The following is a 13,248-nucleotide window of genomic DNA, read 5'->3' on the forward strand; positions in this document are numbered from 1 at the left end:
ATTAAGATAAGTAATTGTTTACCGTCTTTTTAATTCGATTATGGAAGGATATTTTTTTACAATATATACGTATTTACAACCTAATTTGAATATAAATGAACACAAACGGTATTGTTGTCTATTGACAATACAAGTGATTTAATTGTAAAAGCAATGCACATTACAAAGCACAGATTGGTTTTGATGCCACAATATAACTTCCTATAGGTCGACCCGCTCTCCTGGTAACCCGAGCTCACGCCATGCCGCGAGCGTTAGTTGCACACAATGAACGAGGAAACCTTTCCTTCCTATAGGTTTTGTGCTCTTTTTACAAAGAAGCCATGCAACAGTCAACCGCGTAGCGTAGACGCTCGCGATAACAAATCGACCTGCTCACTAATATGCAGCCATTTTCATAGTACAATAAATATGATTGCTCTGCCGACCGAAGCGGATTCAGCTTGTTGATTCTGTAATTAATTGAGACGCTTTTGGTACAGACATCGTTGTCAGAGTAAATAAACGGTTTACGGCCGCATTGTATACAAAAGCGATCCATTTAGGTCAAAAGCACCTCCACCTATTACACAAGTATGATTTTGCCGCGCGATATTCTATGTATTCATGCTGCCTAATAGTTTTAATCTGTAATAGGAGTGCTTACTACTGCTTAGTAATGAAATTAGGTCTAAATTACCCGAGTACATGTAAAAGGGTCCCATTGAGAAGGTTTTGTATTTTTGTTATAAAGGCTGTTTACTGTATAATATGCAATCCTACCTCTCACCGGGTGGCGAGCGCGGCATGACCGCACACCACAACCGGTCTGCACACACTTCTATGAGAATAAAACACATGTAACTACAGTACTGCACACATTTACAAGTAGCCAATACTGTTATGGATAGAGACGCTTAAATATGCACTTGCATCGTAATACAATGAACGGCCACTGTTAGAATGTAACCTGATTTGCTTATTAATTGTGTTTATTTCTGTGAATTGATTTAATTAAATCAATACCTAAACATCGAAGTAAGGTGGTTTTATTATGTTGAATATAGATTTAGCTTCTCAATAATAAAAAACGACGCGTCTTATAAAATACATAAAACAGTATTAGCTATTAGCATGTTAAGTTGAAAAGTTCTCAGGTTCACTCTGACATCATTTTGTGTGATTTCTGAACCGTGACGGAAGTTCTCCACAGCTCGATTGGTGCTCAAATAGCGTGGGGTTAAAGCCAGTCGGTACAAGTTTTTTTTTCAACTTATTATTTTTTATATATTAGGTATAAGAAGATAATCAAATGTATACTGCGTTTGCTCCATCGACGAGTTACATCCAGAACAATAAAAACACGTTCGTGTACTGAAAGATTAGTTAACAAAGTAAAAAAAAAAACCATGTAAAAAAGTGTGGCTCAAAGGGTGTTATGTGAAAAATTTACTGCGGCCCAAAGTTATTAGGTTTATTTATTGTTTAGCAGCCTGCCTAGCTCCCAGTAGACCGAACCCGCTACGCTTCACGTCGGTTCGTCCTTTGACCAGTATTGAAAGGGATATAGCCAAGAGATTCGACACGAACCCATTTCACTGTAATGTGCACTGAACCTACTTCCAGTTTAGAGTAGAAACTATCGTTAAATACACATTATATCTTTTCATACAAAGAGACGGTTCGATTTGAGAATGAGCTATTTATTGGTTGCTATTTCATGTACAATAACTAACTATAGTAAACGATCAACATAAGATATTTTCACCTAAACTCAGCGTCTGTTGGTTTCAAAGATCTAATTGCTGATAAAAAGGAAAGTTTCCGTTATCAAATCTACGGATACTTTGCAATAGGATGGTCCCTATCCATTGATTTCGTGCTAAACGACCAAAACAAGAAAAACCATGATTTTTTGTTCATTTTTATCGTTTTCATTTCTATCGTTTGCTTTTGCTTTTACAGCGGGTCTAAAAGAAACATTGCGTACTTATATCAAAACAGCAGTAAAATTGCATATTGATTTATTGGATGAAGTGGGTCACAGGCTATTCCAATGCTAGGCTATTTATAATTTACGAGACACAGAATACCTGTCCTGGTGTATGCACAGGATCAATGTACTGTTACAGTATCGCGGTAATAATCCTGAAAGTAATCGATTCAAATAGGTAACAAGTGGCGGGTCACACGACATACTCTTCTAGGCCAATGACCACTAACACGAACCTTTTATGTAGTTACCTGTACTCAACTTTAATGTTTGTAAACTTGCTCTATAGTATAATACGAAATAGTTTCGAATACAATGTGGAAAAGTTAAACCCCAATTTTCTAATGTTATGTATGAGTTTATACGACAGCAGAAATGTTGAAACAAATATTAGCTTGTTAAATTAGCCGACAAATATTTTACAGGGACGGAAAAGCAAAACTGTATACTGATATTCATTGTGGATTAGTACAAACAACGAGGGTTACATTTTTATTTAGGTTTTAGGTTCATGGATATTATGGAACAGCAGTTACATGAAAATCAATTGATGATTGATTTCAGAAAAACACAAAAAGGCACTTAGGCTCCATGTCCTCGATGTCCTTTGTATACCGGAGGCATATTTCAATCAACCGACGCCGGGTTTGCAGGCCACGAGTAAAAATAGAAATTAATCGATCCTTTTATTTGTGTCAGCTGCTCTGGAATCACAGGAGTCGGGCGACAAGAACATCACTAGAAAGAACTATTAAGAAAATAAATAACGGAAATTCATAATCCCTTTCGAGTGTAAAATCTGAATGTTGGTAGACAGTTCAAATGTAACGCGTTCTCATTACTGAATTTCAGTCCAAACAAAAAAGTTAAATATTATTTCTCTGAAAACCTTTTTTCATATATTTAAGATGAACATTATTTAAGATGAAGTTAGGCTTTCAAGTGCAGACATAATTAAGCATGATCGTGATTATAAAGCTAATCGAACATACATTTTCAAGTTTCATTAGGAAAACAAGAAGCTGTTCGGAAGTTTTCTTTCGGGCTTTAAATTACTTAAATTTTGCTTTCAGGAGAATTAATTAATGACAGTTGTTTTCAAGGTGTTTCTGAAGGGTGAAATGGCGAATTGGAGTAAGCGTAAATACGGAGAAAACGTTTATAATTTATCGACGATTATGTATTACGCACTCGCGGCGCTTTCGCGTCAAATGCTGAAACGGCTGTCGTAAAATGTTGAAAACCCCGCCCGCCCTCGCCGCGGTTCGCTTCGCAACGTAAATTACTACAGTCAAATTACGAATTCTGCTATAGAGTATTAAAAACTTACTGATACTAGCTTTAGAAGAAAGTTGAAGATAATTACGTAACTTCTAAAGATAAAGTCCATAACAGTTTAATTTGTACTAGCAGCAGCTGTAAGTAGCTACAAGATGTTTCCGATAATTTTTTTTGGACTTAAATGTAAACCGTTGGAAATCTAACTAGAGATAAAATAACGTGTAATATAACTGTCAGCCTTAACTTTAGTTAGTTGGAGTGTGCATTAGCACATGTCCGTAAGCTTTGATGTATAATATGTTACTATAGTAATCGGTAAGTGTTTATCGTATCTTAAAACTATTGAAACAGGGGTTGATACGATAAACACTTATCTGTTTACCGACATGTCCTAATGCACACTCCAACGTTGTTATGGACTCTGTTGATTTTACGATGTGGAATCGGTGTCTTCTTCAATCTGACCACGTGCGAAGGGATCAACACAATCACGAATTGGCCGGGTCGGCTGAATAATTAAGATGGGTCGCCACAGCAGGATTAGAGTCACCGAATGTCATTTCTCCTTCCGGTACCTGACACCTGGGAAATCTAACGACATCCGCAGTAAACCAAAAATAAACTTGACTAATAATGTGTTACCTAAAATATGCCACAGAATATCGGTGCAGTGTTAACTTATTCCAGTCTCTTAATAAGTAAGATTTAGTGTTGCTGTTGGGTGTTTATAATGAAAAAGCTTTTATACTAATTACTGATTAATAATATTTTTACTAAGACGTGATAATGAAAGTTGAAGAGATCAAATTTTATCTAAGAATGGTCGACTTTCATAATATTAATACGAAGAATACTTCCTCGTTACGCAACATCCATATCAGTGACTATAAGTGAAGGGTAGTGACCAGTGACCAACACAGACGTTCAAGCTATTATTGAGAGCTCTATTAATGAGTAGCTAAAGAAGCTATTGGAGTCGCGGTAGGATATCGCTGGGAGCAAAGGCATTGGACGGACGTGTCGTCGCAGCCTCATTGCCTGTATTTACTCGGCTCGCGAACCGTTTTAATATTAATAACCCCACACAAGAGAGCTCCTGTAGTTGCTTCCGAGGCTCGGCTCTTTATGACGATGTTTACCGCCGTCTCACGTCGCCAGCTCGCGCTTTTAAACAAGCTAAAGTTTCTTGCCCACTTCTTAAATTAACCTGAAGCTGCAGAGCATGAATATTTACTTAAATTAACAAAACAATATCAAACATTTACCCGTAATATGCAAGTATAATAAAAGCAGGTAGAACTTTTAATAACTATGTAAATGGGTAACTATAACTAGCTTCGCTTTCATCGCCAATGAAGTGACGGTTTGCGCATTGTTTACTAAGCATTATATGTATGTTTACAAGCATGTACAACACGTGTAATAGAGACCTATGTCTGTACGTATGATAATACGTAACTGCACTTTTGCGTGCGTGCTTGTGAATGCATTTTCTAAAAACAGCTTGTACTCACGTCCTCAAAGACACAAGAGTGCTGTTCAGTCCGAAAGTAGACTTATACGTCTATAGACAGACTGGGGACATAAAACATTTCTCAAATTGCGTTCGCTAATTTTGTTTTACACATTTTGCTGTCCCCAACATCTTAATGAATTGATGACCGCTTGACTAACTCTGTATGCATGAGCAAATTTTGAGCCCAGACGCTAATTCACCATTGAATATTTAGAAGCACTCTAAGTTGACGAAGTTCATTAGTATGTACTTGATTGAGTTGTTTCCACCTTGCTCCCAAGCTGCCACTTCCAGCTGTACAATTGCATGATGACGACGCCGGATTGTCACAGTCTTATGACTTAACTTTGACGAGTCGTTAATTTCACGTTATTGCAACAAGTTGAGTAAGCAGTATAATAACAATGTCAACAATTCTATTCTTTCTTCACAACGTCTTGAAACATATAAACGGACAGACATACTAAAAACGTACGTATCGTATCACTACGATAACTAAGTTTTTAGAGTATAAAGCCAATTTTAAGAGACTTCTTCATAATATAATAATAAAAAAACAATAATAAAAAAGTTTATTTAAGGAAACCTATCGAGTATTTATGAAGTTCTTAAATATTATATCAATTTATGTCTCTATGTGATGTACCTAAAGGATCTATCTTTTTAGACATCCATAATTAACATAACAGAATGTGTTTCGTGCAGTCTACGCTTTGAGGCGGTATAAAATGAAATAGGTAATTGATAGCGATTGACTACGATATAGATAGGTACTGTGAGTACTTTACCTTAAGTAGCATGGCTACTTATGTGACTGACGTAAGTCACTGAAGTAAGTCACATAAGTAACATACTTGAAAAGTCATGGTAGCAAGTATTTAGAAGGTTAACAGTTAACACACGAAAAATAGTCGGTCTAATGTAGAATTGTCAGATTAATAAACTAACTACCAAGCTGACTACTACTTCTAGTATATATTGTATATTCTTGACTTGCTGTTTTAATCACGATGTTATTACGTCAGTAGGCATGAGAAAATATGTACTATCGTAATTGAAAAAGATAAGCTAAGCTATAGTTTGTTGGAGTAAAAACAAACAACAATAAGAAAGATTAGTAACAAATATGTTTTTTGGGAACGTAGCTTAGAAAATCCTTCATTCATAACTTAGACACACAACACAAACAAATATAACAACAAACAAATATTAATTTAATTCTTTGCCAGAAAATAGGTTCGCATTTCACCTGAGCATACGCCCTTCGCGCAAAAGCAAAAGCTGCTGAACGAATTTCGAATGGTTGCTAGAGGTTGAGGCATATCCTTTTGTATGTGAAAATTTATATGCGGATCGCATGCAAAATATCCTAAATCCGCAACAAACGGAACTATTGGGTTCCGCGAGAGTCTTCTGTTTCTTAAGCTGTGATTAATTAGTTGCTCACGTCTCCGCTCCGCTTCAATAGGTACGCACCCTAACAGGATAGAGCTGAGCTGTCGATTTCCACGTGATGTCGATCGTGAGCATTCAGTATTATAATAAACCCAAGAGTAAGTAATGGCCGAAGAAAGAGGATGATTCATAACATTGTGAAAGTGTCATACTTCGCTCACCTTCGGCTTCGTACAGACATGGTGGGACCCCGCAGTTTCTGCTAGTTTTCATACCAAATAATGTAATACTAATTGGCCAGGCATCGGTACATGGGCATAATTCATAAAGTAAAAAAATCATGGTATGTAAACGCGCGGAAGCGGGCGCGTATTTCACCGTGTCTGAACAAAGCCTTATGCATCTTTTACATGTAAGTTTTTGTTATGTTTGGTATCTACAAATAAGCTTATAAGTCTGCATAATTCTATAACTGCCCTTTATGGTATTACATGCCAGGGAATCATTACAGCACTATGGGTTAAATGTGATATTGTTATTATAGTAGATTATAATAGAACATGGCAGAGCTATTGTTGTTCAAACAGGTTACAAAGCAAATTCACTTTTTTGATTACATTGTTTTGTCAGGTGATAACAATTATTGATGAAGCAAATCATAATGCTTAAAAGAAGTAGGTACTTAATAGGACGCCAGGCATTATTGAAAAAATGGAATATTAGTTTTCTATCAAATATTTTTTTTATAATTTATATAGTTTCATACTTTTTATTATGATTGTTCCATATTTGGGTTTTATTATTTAAAATATTTTTTTTAAGTTGGGTTGGGTGGGATTGAATTTGTAACTTAAAAAAATCAGTAATAGGTATGTTAAAACAAACTTTGCAATAATATTGGTATAAGGAGTAAAATATATAAAACAGGGGTAGAATGGAACTTTACCGTGGGATTACATAAAAATATTTCAAAATGTGGTATGACGTAATTCTAGGATGAAAAATTAATGTTTTATTAAATAGAGTTAATTTAATTTCTTGTTGTTGGTCCCGGTTAATAAAACCCAAATACCAAATATGTCCATTAATCCATGCTGGAGCAACATGGTCGAGTATGCTGAAAGTGAATGAGGGAGAGCCTGACCCAGCAGGGATGTTTGATTATATTACTTATGGAGAAATGTAGTGGCGCAAGGCAGTGTGCTCCTGTAATTGATAATGATTGAGGGAAGCCATGTGTCCAGTTGTGGGACTTATTATATGTATTATTATACCACATTTCTAATAATTCAGTCAAGTTTATAATTGATTAAATTAATAAATACCAACAAAGATATCAGGAAAAAACCCTTTTTACCATTTTAATCACTCTTTCAGAATGCAACCAAGTTGTTTGATGCAGATATAATGTACATAATATACCTACTTTGCTTGACATTAAATAGTTGTGCATTTTATTTCGATATAAAACATAATACTATGAAATTGTACTTTGTTGCTTGCTAATTATGTAAATAAATGCTTTTGAGTAGCATGAACTAAAATTATGTTATAAAAAATGACTTAAATTAATAGAATACAAACTTACCTATATTGTCCACAGATGCTGTGAGATTGCACGTGGAGATCATGATGAATATCACCAAGCTTCCCCAAACTTTCGAAGCACACATCTTGAACAACCGTTCCAATTCTTCCATGACACGTTATTTAGTGTTCTTCGTTACCACCGTTTACATTACAGATTTCACTGGTTTACGTTAAAGAACCAACTACAATCCATTTTGAACTGGTTGCTAGGACCACGGCAGCCACAACATTCACATAACACCTGTAGGATTTGTTCGACGCGAAACCACTGTACAAGGTATGAGAACAAGGTACCAGATTACTCACAGGTTCACTCAACTTTTGTGTGCCATTTATAAGTAATGTTACACGGAATTTCTATTGTTTTAAACTGTTTTCGACAATACTAACATAATTTATTACCTACAACATATGACATTCCATATTTGACCGTTTTTTACAACTTTTATAGCAGTTTGAAAGTTTCATGAACTTCATTTCACTGACTGTTTGAAGGACGCGATCGGATCAACCGAGTCCGATACCGTACGAGCGTGCGAAGAGGTCGACAACAAACGAGCACAAAGCAAGTGTGACCAGAGCTCAGAACAATAACTAAAGCATAGAAGGAAGGCTAAAATAAGAATTCAGAAACTATAAACCGGCTCTCTTCTAGCTTACGACACAAACTATGAGTGAGAAAAGGACAAATGATTCGCTCTTTGCTTCATTTTTTCCGAGGTTGTCACAACATGAAATGTCATTTGGACCTATTGGACTCATTTTAACTCGGCCAAATACATAGTAACATACATAAGAAGATTTTACTTATATTTACCGAACTATTTGACACGGTCGCGTCAACTGTGTTTACGAGTGTCTTGTGTTCAGATTGTTTTAAGTGATAATTTAACAATATTTTTCCAAATAAATGGAAAGAAACTTTTATTTATATCAAATAATTGAGTGTCTCGACTGTGTGACATTATGTCTTGTGTGGTATGGGGCTGCAGCTCACATTCAGGAAGAAAAGAAAATAGCCAACAACTTCTGTCGTTTCATCGGTAAGTTTTTTGTAGTTTTCTAGTGAAATGTGAACTGCTGAACAATTTTAGGAAAGTAATATGTTTTGCTGAATAGATTTGTAGCATAAAATATTTGAGATATCCATTATATTATACGTTTCATCGATGAATACGGAATTGATTTGAGGTTATGTTGATTGTCCATAGTGATGTACTAAAATTATCGATACTTTTAATTTTTAGATTTCCTGTAGACGATAACAAAGAGAAAGAATGGATAATTCGCATTAATAGACGAAATTGGATTTCAAATAAGTACAGCCGTATTTGCTCGAAACATTTTACTGCGGATTCATTTATGTGTGTTCCTAATTCAAAGTGTGAGGCGTCTTCGAGACGATGCTATTCCTACATTGAACATTATATTATAGATCAGACAGATGAAATGGTGTTTAAATTTAAATTTCAGCCTAGCCTGCATCATCTCACTGCTGGATAGATAGATAAGATATTTGTATCATGTTATCACAACACGTTTATACTATCTATCATTCAACTACATATTATTATGTACTTAATAAACTTAGTATATACTAAATCTGTAGTTGTTTTATGTCTAAAACAATTATGAGTTGTACACGTTTTATATAAGTAAATTATTATTATCTTTGATTTCAGATATTAAATCCAAAAGTGTCGACTGGATTTACATGAAAAGGTATATCAAATAATTTTCTTTTTTTATATTTTTAACATGATATACATATATAGAGTGTATAATTCAACCAGCTGCACAATGCACTTAAATCAGATATATTTTACTTTTATTTTTATAGATTATTTTGTACATATACTATTTTAACATTATTATTAAACTTTATTTCAGTCAGTTCAAGAAGACGAGATGAAAAATTTAAAAGAAAAGCTGAACAAGTCCCGCCTCAAGATCAAACGACTTAATGAAAAAAAAAAAAACAATGTGACAGGGTGTCACAAAGACAGTTTCTAAGCAAATTGACACTGTTTAGAAATTAATAAATTTGTATTTATTGTAAATATAATGTACATAATTAATAACGTGTGAAATAAATACTTGCTAATGAACAGATTTACGATCTAATTTATATTTCATTTTACCTCCTGTTCTTATTTACTCCTACTCCAACACTCCAGGTTGATACGAACTGCGCCCAATAAAGAATGTAATGAATGTTATAGATTTGTGTAAGCGACTTAGATAAATCTTGACTAAACCTTCCTTTACAAATACAAATATATACTTTATATTTACAAATACAAATATAAAGTATATATTTGTATTTGTAAAGGAAGGTTTAGTCAAGATTTATCTAAGTCGCTAAGTAATATACTTTATTGCACACAACATACAATACTTACAAGTTTTACACGAAAGATACAGTACACCACCTACCTACCTTTTACTTTCCCTTTCTGTTCTCTTATGAATACTTGTATGCCGTATTTTTTTAAGTATAATGCTATATCTAGTAGGTACGAGTATGGTAATCCTAGTATTGAAACAGCTTGTAGCCCTAGTAAAGACCGCCATTTTATGTTTACAGAGTGGCACGTTTTTTCTGTAGGTATTTCCAGTCCATACTCTTTTCTATGTCTATGGCGTGACCCCATCGGGCCTCTTACCGTCTGTGCGGCTTAGACCCGGCGGCGGCGGTTCCAATTTGCACGGCACGTCGATCGACACCAGTGCACGGCGGATGACATCATAAATAAATTCGAATATTACAAAATACTTACCGATGAAACGATAACAGTTGGCTATTTTCTTTCCTTCCTGAATGTGAGCTGCAGCTCCAAACTAATATAAACCAGACAATATAATCCAAAAATGGTTAGATACTTACCTATCAGAGACAGAGTCTCCTTTCATCAAGAAGAAGATAATTGCATCCTACAAAAAGAAATCTTGTAAAAAAAATTTATCGACATTAATTGTAAGTAAATTTAATTTTATCGACATACTACTAAAGTGAAACCCAACACTAGGCAATGAAAAACTTGTGACAACCTACGAAATTACGAAACAATTTTTGTATATGCGTCTTTGTCTAACATTACGCCGGTTCCGTAAGATAAAGTAGAGCAGAATTATAGAGTTCTGTTGCTATTTTAGCCTTCCTTCTATGCTTTAGTTATTGTTCTGAGGACCAGAGTCAGCGATTCAATACTGTCATAAAAAATATTAAGAAACCAAAACGTTCAAGTTTCAAGTGTACTATAGATATAAAATAAATACAATTATAAGTAATAGAATAAGTTATAAGTCACAGCACACGGAGAAATTCTGTTTTTTTTTTACACAGAAGTGATGGGAAGCGTATTCAAGTTTATTGAAATTACATTAGATGTTTCTTTTATGATACATAATAACTAAAATAATTATTTTGACAATTGATTAAACTGATCCAGCTAACAGAATCCATGAATCACAACTTAAAATAAAGAATATAAGACTTTTACAGTATTTTTATTCAATTTCGTTTTTGGCAAAGGCTGTAAAAATTACATTAATTGGCAACATTATAATTGTAACTTCGCAACTCATTCAATTCATTCATTCTTCCATTCGCTCACTTGATGGTAGAAATCAGGTGTTCGAAAATAGCAACACATACGTTCCATATGTGTGTAATTGCTAACTCTATAATATTAGACAATCTTCTCCATCCTTGTCACTCTCATACAAAATATAATATGCTATCCTGCTGTCAAAGATAACAATTTCTGTGGTTGAACGGAACACGTCCAGCCTCTTTCTTTTTGGACTGTCCTGTCATTTGGGTAGTTGAGGCGGATTTAAATCCTAGGTAATCGTCGTTTTTACTTAATTTTTATATAAAAACGGCGAATATCTCAATAAAAGACATTATGCGTATTACGTGCGTTACATTATTTCAGTCATAAGAATATACTCTCGCAGTTTTTAACCTCTTTCATTTCATGATGTTTTGACATTTCCCAGTGCGGTTGTGAACCACTCTTGTTAAGTTTGTCTTAAATATTTCATTGTTATTCCAGCCATGGTGCGTATGAACGTATTGAGCGATGCTCTGAAATCAATTCACAATGCCGAAAGGCGCGGCAAAAGGCAAGTCCTCATCAGGCCTTGCTCAAAAGTGATCGTCAAGTTCTTGACTGTGATGATGAAGCACGGCTACATCGGAGAGTTCGAGATTGTGGATGACCACAGAGCCGGCAAGATCGTCGTGAACCTCACAGGACGGCTGAACAAATGCGGCGTCATTTCACCACGATTCGACGTACCGATCAATGATATTGAAAGATGGACTAACCTGCTGCCATCCAGACAGTTTGGGTAAGTTCCGCTACTATATCTTTTTGTAAGTGGCATTGTAGTAAATAAGAAAATGCCAGTTAAAATGGTAAACAAATTAAACTAAGATTAAGTCAAGTCTAGTTTATAAGGTTATGTATGTACCTGGCATTTTTTAGGTTATAGTTCGTTTTTTTACTATCTTGAATTCATTATGAATAAGTGAGATGCTTTAAAGGATATATATGGGTAGTATTTAAGATATGAATAACAGAAGTAAACTTAGTCATGTTTGAATTGTGGCTCTGTCTACCCCATGAAGATTATGAGATTATGTTTGTTGTATGTATAGAATTTCTGAATATATAAGAGTGTAAATATAAATGAATAGTATTAAAGTTACTTCATACTGTATGGAAACAATTTTTTAATTTAAAATAGTTTTGTTTGTTATGCTATTTATTTCTTGAACAAATAATGAAATGTCTTATAATTCTTAAGGTTTAGGTGGTATATTAGATATTTTGTTTTATTGTGTTAAATGCATAACTACCGCGGATCGCCAATAGTTCTTGTTGGTCGTCATTTGATACGTTATGCAAAAGTAAATAAGATGGCACCAATTGATGTCACTTCTATAGTGAACATTGTGAGCGCTGTTTTATACATTAACTCAATGTTACAGCTTGTTTTTGGCTACAAATTTTATTTTTTATATTAAAATATGTGTTATGTGTTGTTAATGTTGACTATAGGATTGAAATGCATGTGTTAAATAATGTGAAACAACTAATGAGTACTTTTGTTTGTTACAGATACCTTGTGCTGACCACCAGTGGTGGCATCATGGACCATGAGGAGGCCAGGAGAAAACATCTCGGAGGAAAAATTCTAGGCTTCTTCTTCTAAGTTTACCTAATACATTAAAAAATGTAACTGTGGTTTTATTTTGCCTGGGGCAGTTTCCTCTTCTGTTTTGGTATTATAAGTGATTTGTTTCACATTCTATTAGCTACCTTTTGTAAGTAGGTACACATAACAACATCAGATTTCAAAAAAATCTTCCAAAGAAAGCAAAAAAAAAAAAAACCCAAGCACAGTACACTGTGAAAGCAGATTTAATGTGGTAAAGTGTTAATAAGGATGAAAATATGTGTAAATGATAATTAATTACAAT

General features: G+C 34.5%; 2 protein-coding genes across 3 annotated transcripts in view; one reads left to right on the forward strand and one right to left on the reverse strand.

Annotated features, from left to right (window-relative positions):
* The window catches only part of LOC126367703 (protein sidekick), a 33,749-nt gene extending 25,442 nt beyond the window's left edge, over nt 1-8,307 (reverse strand). For both annotated transcript variants that reach the window (XM_050011367.1, XM_050011366.1), the window contains exon 1: nt 7,753-8,307. In XM_050011367.1, coding sequence (XP_049867324.1) covers nt 7,753-7,864 — 112 coding nt within the window. In that variant the 5' untranslated portion in view covers nt 7,865-8,307. The remainder of the gene's footprint in view (nt 1-7,752) is intronic.
* A 3,206-nt stretch (nt 8,308-11,513) lies between these two features.
* On the forward strand, nt 11,514-13,007 carry LOC126367944 (40S ribosomal protein S15Aa). Its single transcript, XM_050011750.1, has 3 exons — nt 11,514-11,604; nt 11,816-12,113; nt 12,887-13,007. The coding sequence occupies exons 2-3, from the start codon at nt 11,818-11,820 to the stop codon at nt 12,978-12,980; spliced, it is 390 nt and encodes a 129-aa protein (XP_049867707.1). The 5' UTR covers nt 11,514-11,604; nt 11,816-11,817; the 3' UTR covers nt 12,981-13,007.
* The last annotated feature ends 241 nt before the right edge of the window (nt 13,008-13,248 follow it).

This window comes from Pectinophora gossypiella, chromosome 6, assembly GCF_024362695.1.
Source record: "Pectinophora gossypiella chromosome 6, ilPecGoss1.1, whole genome shotgun sequence".
Taxonomy (NCBI): domain Eukaryota; kingdom Metazoa; phylum Arthropoda; class Insecta; order Lepidoptera; family Gelechiidae; genus Pectinophora; species Pectinophora gossypiella.